Raw genomic sequence first — 15,098 nt, 5'->3', positions numbered from 1 at the left:
GTGTCAGCTCACGTGCCATGAGCTAGGGCAGATCTCATGACAGAGGATAAGGATGAAGAGAATGAAGACTGCCATGGGCTCACTATCCTCACACTCAGGAGGTCTTCTGATGGAAGACCACAAAGAAAAGTCGGTTTCTGCATCTCTGTGACCTAAGATACCTCTGTAATCCAGAGATCAAACTGATACAGGTGCCTTAAAGTGGCATTTACATTCAGTCATGTGAGTCATTCTAAACTGTTCTGATAAGCTCCCCAGCAATTCTGAAGAGAGCACAGGGTACCTGGCTCTCACAGGGGCTTCTTTGTTTTAAGGGAGCCTCAGCTGCTTTTTCTGGTTGTGTCTCACCTCTCAGACCCAGCACACAGAGTGGTCTGAAGACTGGGTGAACTCAGTATGGGTCAGGCCCTAAAGCCACATCAGTAGTTTCCAATGCAGGCTCAGGAAGGATATTTTTAAATTGCTTGGGATTGTAACAGCATCCACCTCTGCTGGCCCCTCTGACCCACCAGCCTGGCTTTCCTGTGGCTGTGCTCCAGTGGTTTCTTGTTTCCCACCAGGTAGTTGAGCGTGGCGTACTCCATGAGAGCGGCGAAGACGAAGATGAAGCACACAGAGACAAAGAGGTCCATGGCTGTGATGTAGGAAACACGGGGGAGGTGCTTGCGGGAGATGGTGCTCAGCGTGGTCATGGTGAGCACAGTCGTGATACCTAAGAGAGAAGACAGCTGGCTTAAGTACCGACAAGGAGTGCATCTGTCTTCTACACACATCCACGCCTCAGAACACCCCCATTTCCCCTCTGCTCTGATTGTCTGGCCCCATTTTGGCTCTGCTCAGTCAGACTCTGGTCTTGAGGAACCCTTTGACAATGCTCTGTGAAAAAGAAAGAATGATGTTCGAAAGTGTGTCATCACACAGATCATCAATGTGAACTGGTAAACGAGCGGGAAATTCAGCCTCTATATGAGGCTGGGTTGGTCAGGCAGGGCTTGCCCTCACCTCCTGTCCTCCACGTGCCTCAGCACAGCTTCTAGAAGGATCTGTTCCACAATCTTCCCAGGCACAGAGGGAAGGCTGACAGGTCTGTAGTTCCTGGGGTCCTCCTTTCTACCCTTTGAAAAAATGGGTGCAGTGTTTCCCCTTTTCTGGTTACTAGCATGATTTTTCAAGTGTCATGGAAGAGTGGCTTGGAAACCACATCAGCCATGCACTGGGATGTATCTTGTCAGCTCCCATAGACTTATTCAGGTTCTTCAGGTGGTCTCAAAGCTGGTTTTCTCTTGCAGTGAGAAGGACTTTGCTGCTCCAGTCCCTGTCCTGCAGTCTACCCACTGTGGAATGTGGGGAGAGAGGCTGCCAGTGAAGACTGCGGCAAAAAAGTACCTCAGCCTCCTTCTCATCCATTTTTACTAGTTTGCCAGTTGTATTCAACTTGCTTTGACCTTCCTTTTCTGGCTGACAAACCTGGAGAAGCCCGTGTTAGTATCCTCTGCATCCCTGACCCCATCACTACACAACTGGGCAGTGTCCCTGTACTTCTTCCAGGATATCTGGCCCTGCTTCCACTGCCTGTGTATTTCCTTTTCACCCTTTAGTCTGACCAAAAGCTCTAGACACATCCATGCTGGTCTCTTCCTTTCCTGATTTCTTACACCTGGGTATTGAGAGCCCTTGTGCTCTTTGGAAAATGTCCTGAAGAACCTGCCAGTGCTGTTCTGCTCCCTGGTCATCAGGCTGTCCTGTAGTAGATACCAATCCCAAGGTTCCCTTTATTTCCTTGGTCCAATTCCATAAATTTTCAATCTGCTCCTGGCTACTCTTCAGAGACAACTGTTCACAATCTAGCATTCCTTGAAGCAGAGGGCAAGTGCATAGGAGGTGATAAGGAATTTCTTTTGACATGAGTGGAGCTTGGAATTGTTTTTGCAGGAGCAGAAATGCTCATGTTTCTGCTTCCAGAGATGAAGTGTCAGGAGCCAACAAAGGATCAGCTACAGGACTTGGTACTGTGGTCTCATCCAGTGATTTTCAGGATATGGGGAAGAAGCAGAAGTCCACCAGTTTCTCCTTCTCTAGCATCCACCTACATCCACCTGCCACCGTTTCCTGAGGTCACCTCAGTGGCTCTGGGGGTAAGCATGGCAAAAGATTTTCATGTTTTCCCACCATACTTGCATTAGCAGATGTGATGTGACTTCCCATGTTTTTGAAGTGCCAGTGGAACTGGCAGTTTATATCTCCCTAATGTAGGCTGGCAGGCTCGAAATGTGCTGGGGATCATTTGTATTAAGTACAACACGGGCTGTGGAGAGAATACATTATTCTTCATGGGCTGTCGTCCCTTCCCATAGAGAGGGACCCCTCTCTAGGGAAACTTGCCTTTGTTTTTTGAGACAGTCACTAGAGCTGTGCACATTTTCCTCTTGCTGTTTATTCCTTTACCAGCCACAGACTGTGGCACACCCTCACCTTCATTGGAAATGACACCTTCCTCCTCCTCCTCCCTCCATGAGCACCAAACTAATTAATTTTGAGAGGGATGGGCCATCATGGATGGGCTCTGAATAGCTGATGGCCTCTCCTCTCCTCTCCATCCCCACAGAGACCTGCAGGCAGGGCTGGGAATGCTACCTCCAATTAAAGGCAAAGTCAGCGGGGCTGATAGGAAGGACAGCGCTGGGAATCACAGCTTGCTGCAGAATGCAGATACAGCCAAAAAGTACTAAAGACTGCAAAGATGTCCCCAGCACCCATCAGAGCAGCATTCAATCAACAGAAGTGTTTCTCCTGCCTCAAGGAGCCACTGCAGTTTGCTGAGAAAATCTAAACAATAGGCAGAGCTGTTATCACTCTCTGGATCCTGTGGGGTGACTGACAGAAAAAGGTTGTACCTACAGAACTTCTAGCTTCTGCCAGAGCCTGGGGCTCTGTGGATGCAGCCAAGCAACTTTGCCCATTAACCCTACAACCTTCCTGCCAGCAGCCCTACCCAGAAGCCTTGAAAAGTTGTGAGGAAACATGGAAAATGTGCATGTGACAGGAGCCCTTTGGGCAGCACTGCAATGTCACAGCTCCGCCCTTCTCTCTCCCTTTTGGTGCATGAGAACATCCCATTGTCAGTTTGGAAAAGGCTGTGCTTGGGTTTCAGATGAAGCCATGAGAGTGAGGTGCTCTCCTGAGGTAATCCAGCAGCCCAAGCCAGCACAGCTGGAGATTTGGTTGAGCTGTGGAGTGTTACACACACAGGAAGCTGAAGGAGTGGAATACTCTCTGGTAAGCTCAAAAATGCCAGAAAATGGCAAAGTGCTTCAGGAGATTTTGTAGTCCAACACTGCCAGTCTGCTTGCCTGGCAGAGTTTGACAAGCATCAGACATGCATCATCCTGTCTCTTACCCAGAGATGTCCTGGCTGGCGTAGAGTCTCTCTTGATCCAGAAGGAAACCCAGGAAAGAACAACAGTCAGGATGCAGGGGATGTAGGTCTGAATGGCAAAGTAACCCATACGTCTGCTTAGGTCAAAAGAAACTGTCATCACCATGTACTCCCCTAGGAAAAAGCAACAGACATTGACATCACAACCCGAGGCTTCCTAAAGCAGAAAAATCAGCAAAATTTCAGAATCTGGAATTTCTGGCGAGGCTTTTTCATTGCTTTCAGTGCCTGTCCATCTGGTTTTGTAGCTGCCCAGATTGTTAACTTCACATAGCTGGCTGAGTAGGTTTGGTGACTCACTGGTTTTCTTACTAGTGGATTCTGTGGCTACATGGCTGGCTCTGTAGCTGTCCTGCTTGATGTCTTTGTGACTAATTTAAGGGCTGACTTTGTGGTTGCCCACTGGCTGTTTGCCTGGCTGTCCATATGGCTACCAGGCTGCATTCATACTGGCTTGGCTAAGGACACTGAAAAGCACAGAGTTTGGAAAAGCTTCAGGGAAGGAACTGCAGACATCATTTATCTTCAGCTGATTGCTGCAAGGGTTTCTTTTCTATAGAAGCTCTTTGGCTGTAACAGGCTGCATGGCCTGGCTTGCTAACGAACTACCTGAGCTGTGACAAAGGAGGTGTCCTTCAATCACTTCCACTGAGAGTCTGGTTCTGCCTCTGGAAAAAGGCATGTGGTGCTGTACATCCTAATTGCTCATTTGGCAACTTACAGTGGTGGTTCTTTCTTTTTTCAGAGGCTCACAGTGAGTATTGGAAGAAAGCCACCTGACAGCTCTGGGGTTAAGATGGAACTTGCAAGCAATTACCAAAAAAAGAGAATTACAAACATCAGAGGGCCACTGGTGCATTCAAGACACTTTCACTTCTTGTCCCAGTTTGTGCTGCCTTTCTACCCTGGCTGCCACTGTTGAGAGCGGCAGCTTCCTGCAGAGTGGGAGAAGCAGCTCTTTGCCGTTTCAGAGGGCTTAAAAGTATGAGCTCACCCCACCTTCAGGAATCCAGAGGCTTTCCTCAGTTGTCTGTGGGAAGGAAAGGGGATGTGAGCTATTATGAGGAGGAGGAGGAGCTGAAAGGCTTCCATTATTTAGTTTCTTCACACATGCAGCCTTGTCCCTGTCTCTTAAAGCACAGTTCAGGTGTTCATCAGCCTGACATGAGTTTACAGGAGGAAAGATCGAGACCTGCAAGTTCTGATTTCTCCAGCCCCCACTCCCATCATAAGCATCACCCAGGGATTACACAGCATGCACACACTGCAACAAGAGGGGATTTAAGTTCCCTCTCCCTCCTGACCCTTCGATTAGGGATAGCTTCATTCACATCAGCATTGTCACCCCACAGTTCACAGATGTCAGTGGTTCTGGTCTCTCCTTGCTCCATCTTCCTCTCACCCTTCATCCCTATCATTTCTGCAGCCTCTAGCCAAGGTCCATCCCTTCATTTTTAGCTTTTGTCTCTGACGGTGCTGTTGTAACTTTCCTTCCCCACTGCTTTGCCTCCCAGCAGGTCTCCCGCACAGTGGTGCTCCCGTGGGCTGCCTCCCCTTGCCTCACCTGCCCCGGTCCTGAGGACTTCCGAGGTGTTCCTCAGCCCCGTGAAGTCGAACTGGTAGAGCCTCCAGGTGCGCTGGTCAGAGACCTCGATGGAGTAGCGTCTCCAGCGATAGACAATCTCCTCCCGAGGGTATCCATCTGGGAAAATCCATCCACGGACATCAGTGGAACAGTATGCCATGCACCCCCACCTCGGGCACCACGCTGACTGCAAAAGCACAGGCACCTCACCAGAGCTGTTCTGCAAACACCAACCCTTCAGGCAGGTGTTTCTGGTGCCTTGGTTTAGATTCCCTGAGGCATTCCCACATGGAATGGGAGTGGGGACTGCATCTCCCCTTGTGGGCTGCTTCAGATCCTGGGGATGGGGAAGGCACTGCCAGAAAGAAAGCACTGCCAGAAACAGAACCTTTCTAAGGACTGCACTGCTGGGAATGAGATGTGGGTTGGTCCAAGAGGACTCTGCTGGCTTGAGGAAGAACTTGTTTGAGGGTGGCAGGGCAATGGAACACTGTGCCCAGGGAGGTTGTGGAGTCTCCCTCCCATGATTCTGGAGTCAAAACTCTGGATTCAAAGCCCCATCTGGCTGCATTCCTGTGTAACCTGCTGTAGGTGATGCTGCCTGCCAGTGGGACTGTTCTAGAAGTTCTCCAAAGGCCCCTTCCAGCCCTGACTCTTCTTTGATTCTGTGATTCCACCAGCCTGAAATCTTTAAGGGTTTTAGCTCTCTGGGGCAGCCAGCACCTCATGAGTGCCATCCCAGCCATGAGTACACTGGGAATCAAAAGCTGCCAGCATAGCTCTGGCTGCTCTGTGTGCTCCCTGTACCTCTTGCCCTGGGAGCTGATCTATGGAAAAGATGGGGTGCACTTTCCATGGAGAAGAAAACCTGGCTCTGCAGGCTGCAGCACAGCTTCTCCTGCCTCTGGCTTTCTTGATAAAGAAACAAGCCTGCTGTGAAGCAGGGGCCTAGGAGAAAGTCCCTTGGAGGAGGATGGAGTAAGAGCTTGGCAGCTAACTAACAGTGTGTTTCTAATTATCAAGCATGTACGGCATGCACCACTAATTAGCAAAGATGAGGGGTGGTGGGGGATGAAGGGATGAGATCTCCTCAGCATGCTGCCTCCTTCTGAAGCACCTCAGAGCTCTGAGCTGCATCTCTTCAGTGGCAGGGGAAGCAGGAGAACCCAAGCTCAGATGATTAAATCAGATTTCCCACCCACGCATGAGGACAGGGATCTCTTGGTGCAGAAAGGCTGCCTGCAAAATTACCAGAGATGTGATAACATCAGAAGCCCTCTCTGCTGAAGAGTCTGCATGAGTAGTGACTGAGAGGGGAGGTCTGAGTAACCCTCCTTTGGAGCAGAACGTTTCCAGACCTCACTCAGAGAGTGGGAGAAGGGGGAAGATGCAAGGCGTAACAGGTGCCATTTGTCCACCAGAATTTATCCATATTCTGTCTGGAGTGACCAGAAGGTCAGTGAAATAATCTCCTCCAACCATCCACCCAAATTAAGGAGAAATTCAGAGATGTTGTGAATCTGTCCCTGACGACCTCTGCTAGCCCAGGAGTGGGAGATTCTTCAGGTCATGAAGGGTAATGGCTGAGGAAGGGTGCCATAGAAATTAGATGAAAAAATGTAGCTAAAAGGGAGGGTGGTTTCCCCAGAAAAGTATCACTGCACTAAGGTTTCTCTGCTCGCCTTCTAAAGCTATCTTTGAAATATGTATACTCACAACTGGAAAAAACCAAAGGGCAGGAGTGAGTGTCCATTGGGAAATTCTGCAGCTGGAGCAGACATTCAGCCTCGATTGTCAGCCTGAGACAGGGGGAGAGAGAGAAAGAGATTTTGAGCTGGTGAAGATGGTTTGATTCCAACACCTAAATGTGACAGAGGCATTCTCACTTCCTTGAGAACTAATTTGCTGAAATCAGTCTGTTTGCAGGAACATTCCAAACCGAAAATATATGTTTGGATATTTTCAAGGAGAGGAAAACCATGTAACTTTCACCTTCAAAAAGCCCTTCTGTTTAGTCAACTTTTCAGATCTGTTTATGAAAGTGAGAAGTTAAAGGAACAAAGAGCCCATAAAATAAATAAACCAATGTTTATTAACAGAATAAAACACCTGGACTGACCAAGACAACACTTTGAAGGATTGTAGTTTAGGGAACCACTTGAGCATCTCTTTGTTCCCTCCCCTCAGCAGAGCCTCCTGGACATACCTGAGAGTGTAGAGCACTTTTCCGTCGTTCCAGATGCGGAGGAGCTGATTAGGAGTGGTTATCCAGTGGGAATCAGCCCGTTTGGAGTTCCTGAAGAAGGTGTCGGGGATCCAGATGCGGCTCACCATGTTGGTGTTCAGTGTCAGCGCCTTCAGGGTGCTGTTGAACCGCAGGCGCCGGTCGTACCACGTCTGAGCAAAGAAGATGTCAATGGTGTATTCCTGGGAAGGATGAGGAAGAATGGGATATTCTGAGAGGGATTCAGGCCAAGCAGAGCCTGCTCCTCTGGTCTGCAGGCAGGCACAGCCAGAACATTTATTTTCTCAGTCTGGGAGCAGGTGTTGTTGGCCTCTGACACCTTTCCAGGCTCACCATTAGCTCACGGCCAGGACATCCATGGCACACTTAGGAAGAGCCAAAGACTCTGTGTTTGCTGCTGGGCTGAGTCTGGCCCTTGCCTGGAAAACCAGGACCATACAAACAAGACCTTGGGCTTCCTCTTGGCAGACAACTCAATACTCCTTTTAAGCACAGGCGTGAAGGGGTAGTGTGGACGTTGGCTGAATCCAGCCTCAAATTCAGCTCCACCTTTCAATCACAGGCAGGGAAAGCTGCTCACCAGCTTAGCAGAGAAGGCAGGCAGACAGCTCCTTCTGTTATTTATTGGGGTACAGCCCAGTCCTGTTCCACACACCCAATTTGTACAGAGAGCAATAGTAGTGCTGTGCATAAATCCCTTGCTACAGGACTTACACTGCAAAGGGTTCATATGAAAACTCAGAGCACTCTGGGTCCTTGGGTGGATACTCCTTGCTGGAGATCAGAAAAGAAAGCTGGGGCTGCATGGTCCCAGCTCTGGGTACAACCAGTTAAACATCCTGAGTCTTCCACTGACAGAAAAGAGATTTTCCACTATAATAAGGACCTCCAGTTTTGGTAAGAGAGTGTGTCCTATCTCATGGATAACTGGCAGTTCTGAGAGGCAGCTCCTGCCTGGATTGGACTGGCAGTAGCCCACACCATTAGCCCACCACTCTGCTGCTCACTGCTGCAACTCAATTTGCTCCTTAAACTCTTTTTCAGCCTGCCTGAGAAGGTGCTAATTAATGCCATGCAGAAACAAGTCTGGCACTCAGCAGCTGTCTGAACCAGACCCCAGATCCAGCTCCACCAGTGCACGCTACAGTCAGTCACCTGCTCCTGGTAGCTCCTGACGTGACGTTTTGGTCCCTTTCACTCCTGTTGAACCTGCATGACCCCCATTGTCTCCCTCTCTTTTGTGTGCAGAGATGAAGAAAGTCTGACTTTGCCATCCCTCCCTCTCACTCTCCTCCTCCCTCTATTGATTTATCTTGGAATTTTTATGACTGCAGCACATCCTCCCCACGCTGCCCTCGCTGCTGGTTCAGAGCCGGCTCCTCCAGCCGTGCTGCTAAAATAGCTGCAGCACTCCCTCGGACAGCGTGTCCTGCGGGGGGCGGGCAGGGCAGGCCACAGCACGGGCCCCACTTCATCTTCCTCACCCTCGCTCCCCTGGCAGCCAACAGAGAGGAGTGATGGGTCCCCAACACGTCCCTTGCACAGGAATGAGATGGTGAGGGAAGAGCTTTTGCCATCAGGCAGCCGAGTCACTCTCCAGGCTGATGCTTCACCCTGGTTGGACACGGGGATGAGCAAAGGTGACAGGGACAGGGTCCTAAAGGATGTCTAAGAGGGGAGAACGGGGACAGGTGCAGCACGGTCAGAGGGGTGGCTTTGCCTCCACAGTTCATTCAAACCAGACACGAGCAGACACAGAGGTGAGGACAGCAGCAGCCCTCACGGCCAAGTGCACAGGCATGGCCACTGCCCAGACCCAGGGGGCTGGGAGAGCCCATCCCAGCACCTGAATGTGCTGGATCACACCAGGCACTGCTTGGACATAGGGTAAGTGGTGATGGAGACATGTAAAAATGTGAAACAAAAGTAGTACTGGTGCAGCGTTGGGGCCAAAATAGCACAATATTTGACATATTCTCCCCCATCACTGCACACCCCGTTTGAGTTCATGTGAGTTTACATAGCTCCTCCTAAGTAATATCTCTAGTGTAGGAGAAAGCAACAAAAACTTTAGTGATAAATTACTGTTTGATGTTACCATCAGTGTTTAACTCCCAACTGGAGTCGCTGGTGACCTCTCACTTCTGGGTGGTTGCTCAGCTGTGTCCTGCCTTAAAGTTCAGCCCTCAAGTCTGGGATAGTCAATGCTAACACTCTGGAAGAGTGGAGGGTCAGCTATCCCAGGGGCTTAGCATTTGTTGTCAAGCCCAGATTTTCAGGAGGGATCAGCATTAAAGAGCTCCTCTTGAGCCATTCATAGCCAGCCTTTGCAAAAGGTGTGGTGCACAAGTCATTCAGCTCTTCTAAAAAATCTGAGCTGTTATTGTCACTGTCCTGTGGTTTGATCTCATTTCAGTGGCTATTATTAGCACAGCTACTCACGAGGCAGAACTTAGGAGCTGAGCTGGCTCCCTTGCCTCTCTGTAGGGAGCCCATTGGGAAATTCTGGCATTTACAAATGTATTTTCTTTCAGAATTATGTGAGGCAAGATTTATACAAAAGTGCTCTGGCCTTTGGGAGGACTTTCACCCTTCCAACTTCCTCCCCCATGCTGCCAAGTGAGTGAGCAGCTGTGTGGCTGAGCTGCCCACTGGGGTTAAACCACAACAGCTCCTGAAGAATTCAGCGCCCATTCCCATCAGGAATCCCCAGTGATGCTGAGGAACCTTGCATGGCTGGGGTTCTGCACTGATCAGACCCCTCTCTGGGCATTACCGAGATCCCACTTAGCTGTAGGCATCTGCCGAGGTGGTTAAAACAGGAGGTGTTTGACCATGAGTTTCCCACAGCCTTTGGAGTGGGGGGTAGGGACTTCTGGAGGGGGATCTCAATATGAAGCAGTCCAAGTTGTGTCCTGGAAATGCCTCTTACTCTTCCTGACCTTGGGAGAGTCCACCGATCAAAGCTGAGTAGCTGGAGTTCGGCAGGATGAGCTCAGCCCCTAAAACTCAGGGCACTGTTCCTTGATCTCCTGCTCCCCTGCAGCTTTTCCCTGCCCCTGACACTCAGCCATCAGAAAGAGGCTTCTCAATGCCTCGATTTCCCCATGTGGAAAAGGGTTATTGTAAAATACGCCTCCACCATTACTGTACCATCTGCTGTGCAGCACATGGAGGTTGTTAACGTCTCTGTGAAGGCACAGGCATTTTTAGTGTTTTTAACAGAAGGAGCTAACGAAGGAAGGAGGAATTGCTTTAACAGTTTGGCCACACCGTTTGGATCACACGTGGGGTAGCACACACATGTTGGCACACATGCAATATTACGTCAAATTTCAGTCATGAAATAATAAATCAAGCTCCCCGTGAGGCAAACCCAGAGGGCTGCCCACCCTAAATGCTGTCACGTGAGTCTATCCCGTGCTAAGGGATGCCCTGCAGGGCTGCCTCTGCTGGCTGAGTGTGCTCCAGCCCAGCCTTTCAGCATGTCCCTGCTGGCCCTTGGGCACTGTCACCACCTGGCACTGCAGCACATCCCTGATCCACCCTGGCTTTCCTCATGTGGGCAGCACAGACGCTGGTGGAAGCACAGTTCCAGAGAATGGCATAACCTGAAAACATTTAATGGAAAGAATGGTGTTCAGTAAAAGAACATTTTAATGAAAGGAAATAAAAGGATGTGGAGCTGATAGGGGTATCTCATATTGGAAGAAAAAAAAATAACAACAAAAAGATTTTATTGCATTCTCAAACCTTTTCAGTTTTCAAAAGCTATGACCTTGCTGTGTGAAAAGTCATTTCTAAGAAAACCCCAAACATTTTCAATCTGAAAGAAAAGTGACTTGTTCAGAAATCAGCCTGTCCCCAGCACAGGAGAGCTGGGAGCTGGCCTCGTGTGCTACCCTGAGGCCTGCTCCTTGGGTTATCTCTGCTGCTCTGCCCTCACAGATGGGAAATCAGCCCATATTTCTAGTCACATTTGGCTTCAGGAACTCTGCTCTGGACCAAGTTCCACCCTGGGTTCCGAGCAAATGTAATTTAGGGCTACTGAGTTTCAGAACAACAGCTTAAACTCACAGGGTTTGCATGGCAAGATGTGAAGTGAACAGTGTGTGTTTTCAGGTTACCTTACACACCAAATAAACACAGCTTGGCTCTGCCAAAGCATCCTTTTCAAATGGCTTTTATCAAGTTTGTGTGTTCAGTTCAGCTGACCCCTCTCAAGAGTGCGATTAGTGGGGTTCAGAGGGGCTGAGACCCTGTGGTTCCTCTGTTCCATTTATGAACTTCTTTTTCTGTGTTGAGCTCAGCTTTCTGCCAAATGCCAAAGAGAGGAGCAAAGCCATGAGATGAACATGTCGTAGATGGCCTCCTAAATTAGGATAAAATGAAGTATTTAAACGTGGTTTTTAAAACTTCACTTGTATTCAACAGCAAAAAGAAAACAAGAAAAACAGAGGGCTCAGAGACCTGGAAACACCTTCCTCAGTTTTCCTCTGCTGCAGAGATAGTTTAGTCTTTCCCAACTCAGAATACTCTGTGAAAAATCCTAAATAACAGTGGAGCTGAGAGATTAATATCCTAGACAGTCACTTTCTAGCTTTCATTGTTCTGGTATTTATTTTTACTCATAGAGCTCCCTTCCCTCTTCACCTCCAAGCAAATCCCTCGCTGCAGTCCAATAAAGCAGCTTTCCTGGGAAGCAGGGACAGCATTTCAGGTGCTCTGACGTGAATGTGGTGTGTCCCTGCTGTCAGTCACGCAGCCAAGCAAAGCAAATGTCACAGGCAAACTCTTAGGGATGCTGCAATTCAGGAAATTCTCAGAAGTTCTGTCCTGGAGGAGACCCAGAAATGGGGCGGTTTTTTTCAAAGGCTGGTAGGACACTGTGTGCTCACCATGTCCACACCCCCACAGCCCTGCCCAGATGAGAATTTTCCTCTCCAGGACACCCCACACTTCCTCCCAGCCTGCAAACATCTCAGACAAATCCTGGGTTGCACCACACATATGTCTCCACATCCCAGGGAACACATTCAACAATAGTAAAAAGTCTGGAGATGCCTTCAGGACTAAATAAATAACCTAAATAAGATAACTGTATTTTAGAATAATCTTGACATCTGAATGCATCACTTCTTGTCCCCACAGCCGGTGGGCAGGAAGGTGCTGCTGGGCATGACATGTGCAAGCACTCAGAGGGCAGCCAGCAGAGGGGACAGGTACCAACAGCATGTGCTGTGCCTGACACCGACCTCTCCAGGGACTGGCTGGGCAGTGCCAGGCTTCTCCCAGTTCTGCCATTACTAGTGTGGGACACCTCACACGTGGCCACCTCCATGGCCCTGCTCTGGGCAAGATCTGTCTCTCCAACACAAAGATGAAAAGAATGCAAATATAAGTTTAATTCCTCTTCCAAGGTCCTCTTCCCTCGAAATCAGACCCCAGAGAGATTTCTGGACTTGATGCTGGAGTGACTAGGGGAGCTCTCAAGGACAGCAGGAGCAGAGCTGTGATGATCTGTGTTTTCAAGGTGACACACTGAACTTCCCATCTGTTTCACTTCTGCAGCAACACCGGCAGTGCTGTCCTTGCCTGAATGTCTTTCGCCTCTGTCCAGGGAATCTCAGTTGAAACAGAGTTCTTTTTATAATACAAACGTGCTATTAAAAACCAGCTCCATGTCCTGTGCTCGTGCCAGGAGCTGTCAAACAAGTCATGCTATAAATGCTGCTCTGTCGATTGCAAACTCCCCCAGTCATGGCTTGCTCACCCCTGGAGCTGGCAGATGGGAACTGGACAGGGCTTTCAAAACTGTGCTGCCTTCTGGGAGCCCCATCTGCCTGTTCCCCCCCACCTCTGCTCCTTCCTGCTGCCATGGGTGTGCAGGTGGAGACATCTAAAAGGCAGGTTTTACACTCCTGACAGCCAACCACCCCAGAATCTTTCTTCAGAGATGTTCCCTTGTGCCATCCTTCCTGCCCTGCAGTGATGTTATCCTCTTTCCATGGGAATACGGGCTGGCACAGGGCACAAGACCTACACGTGTGTGTTTTAGCATCTGTTAAAAGCCATTACCCAGAGGACTGAGGAAAGTCCTTGAGGCGAGACATGACATCAGCCAGACTCTGCTTTGCAGAAGCACAAGTCTGTCTGCGCTGTCCCTGATGAGGTTATTACTGAAAAGGCAGAGATGTGGACATGGGATGCTCTATACAGATGGGGCAGAATTGATTAAAGGGAGAGGTACTGAACACTTCACTGAAATATTATGCAAAGCACCTCAAGGAAGGAGCCACCTCCTTTTAGGTTGATGTTTCTTCCTCCACTCTCAGGAGAGGACCTGCTCTGGGTGGAAAGTCACTTGGAAGCACCTTCTAATGCAAATAAAGATACAGCCCAGTTTCCACAGTCTCTGGAAAATACCTGGGCAGAGCAAAGCCAGGTTTGTCCAAAGTCTTGTCTTCATGTCACACCTCACTGCTAATTGCTTAACTGCTTCCTACAATGTTAAAGGAACTTTGTGCAGACGAAGAAAGCAGGTGGGGAAAGAGAAGAGGTGAGGATGGAAGCACATAGGATAATTGGAGGAGAATATTTTGCACTTTGGGCAGGTGCTCTTGTTCATCTGTCCTTCTGGCTCATGGGGTGTTTGAGGAGACAAAAGGAAATTTCCTTGAGAAAGGCTGAAAGATAAACCATCTGACTGCATATGATTAACTCCCCGGGACTGCTCCCCCAGAACAGCTTGACAAGATTCAGATGAGAAGCTGGGATTTCTTTAATTGCATTTCCCATTCCCGTGCCACCCACTGTGACTAAAATGAAGCACTGGGATGGGCAGTCCAGCACTGCCCAGGACTGGGGGAGCAGCTGCTGCAGCCCTGCTCCGGGAGAAGCACTCACTTCAACAAGCACTGAGCTCTTCAAACCACCCCTGCTGGCAGAACTGGAGAGGGTGGAGGATCCAGCAGAGCCCAGAACTGGGTCTGAGAAAGCACAGTGCATCCAAGTCCCTGGGATGCCACCCATGCTATGGAAATGCCTGCACTGGCCAGGAGAAAAAACACCTGTATAAATCCCTGTCTAATTCTCACCCTCAAGGTGAAAAAAAGGACATTCAAAACATCTGGAAAAGTTTCACAAAAGGGGAGCAGTTTGTTCCCTCTGCAGAGATCCTCATTCCTGACCCTGTTTTCTCCTGGGCCCAGGTGAAGAAGGAGATGGGAACAGTGTACTCTGCTTCACCAGCTCTTTCAAGGAAATCTGTTTCATGTTGTCTCTCATGCCCCCTTGCTGTGCTTACCACCTCTCTCTTCCTGCCCTGCCAGTTCCTTGATAGTCCTTCTCTATGCCTCATTTTGTTTTTCCTTTTGCAGCTCTTCTTTTCAAGCCACCACACAATCACAGCCCAGCCCTAATGAGATTTCAAGGGAGCACCAGGCTGTGGAAAGCAGTTGGGAGAAACAAATCAGGTTACAAAAAAAGAACAATTTCTCTCTGCCTCCCCTGCTGGGTACTGGGAGGGCAAAGCAGCTGGAGTGCATTGCAGCAGGGTTACCAGGCCAGCTGATTCCCCTCTCCTGGCAGACATCCACACTTCAGGCCAAGTGAGGAGGCCATGTGGGAGTCAGGTCACCACCCCCGGCTGCTGAGCTCTGCTCCTGAGGGCTGCTCACTTCCCATGGCACCTGGTGGGTGCAAAGCACTCTCCTCAGAAACGAGGGATCAGTATTCCCAGCCTTTTTTTTTTCCAGCTCCCAACTGTTTTGTACAGTCTCTGCCTGCTGTAGATGCCTCCTTTGAGACTCAACCACTTGATCTTCCCCAGC

The 15,098-nt window shown here is 49.5% G+C and overlaps 2 protein-coding genes across 6 annotated transcripts in view; one reads left to right on the top strand and one right to left on the bottom strand.

The window, feature by feature from the left end:
* Positions 1-15,098, top strand: part of LOC137482717 (mitochondrial fission factor homolog B-like) — a 214,641-nt gene that overhangs the window by 94,552 nt on the left and 104,991 nt on the right. The gene's annotated exons all lie outside the window — the stretch shown is intronic.
* LOC137482712 (gamma-aminobutyric acid receptor subunit gamma-4) overlaps positions 1-15,098 on the bottom strand; it is a 36,494-nt gene that overhangs the window by 5,130 nt on the left and 16,266 nt on the right. The window contains exons 4-8 of the mRNA XM_068205241.1: positions 7,228-7,448; positions 6,738-6,820; positions 5,001-5,138; positions 3,398-3,550; positions 510-712 (exon numbers count right to left, since the gene is read on the bottom strand). Of these exons, the coding sequence (XP_068061342.1) occupies positions 510-712; positions 3,398-3,550; positions 5,001-5,138; positions 6,738-6,820; positions 7,228-7,448 (798 nt within the window). The remainder of the gene's footprint in view (positions 1-509; positions 713-3,397; positions 3,551-5,000; positions 5,139-6,737; positions 6,821-7,227; positions 7,449-15,098) is intronic.

Source organism: Anomalospiza imberbis, chromosome 14 (genome assembly GCF_031753505.1).
Source record: "Anomalospiza imberbis isolate Cuckoo-Finch-1a 21T00152 chromosome 14, ASM3175350v1, whole genome shotgun sequence".
Lineage (NCBI taxonomy): Eukaryota > Metazoa > Chordata > Aves > Passeriformes > Viduidae > Anomalospiza > Anomalospiza imberbis.
Note: the sequence above shows the minus strand (reverse complement) of the source record. Positions and strands in the feature narration are given on the sequence as shown.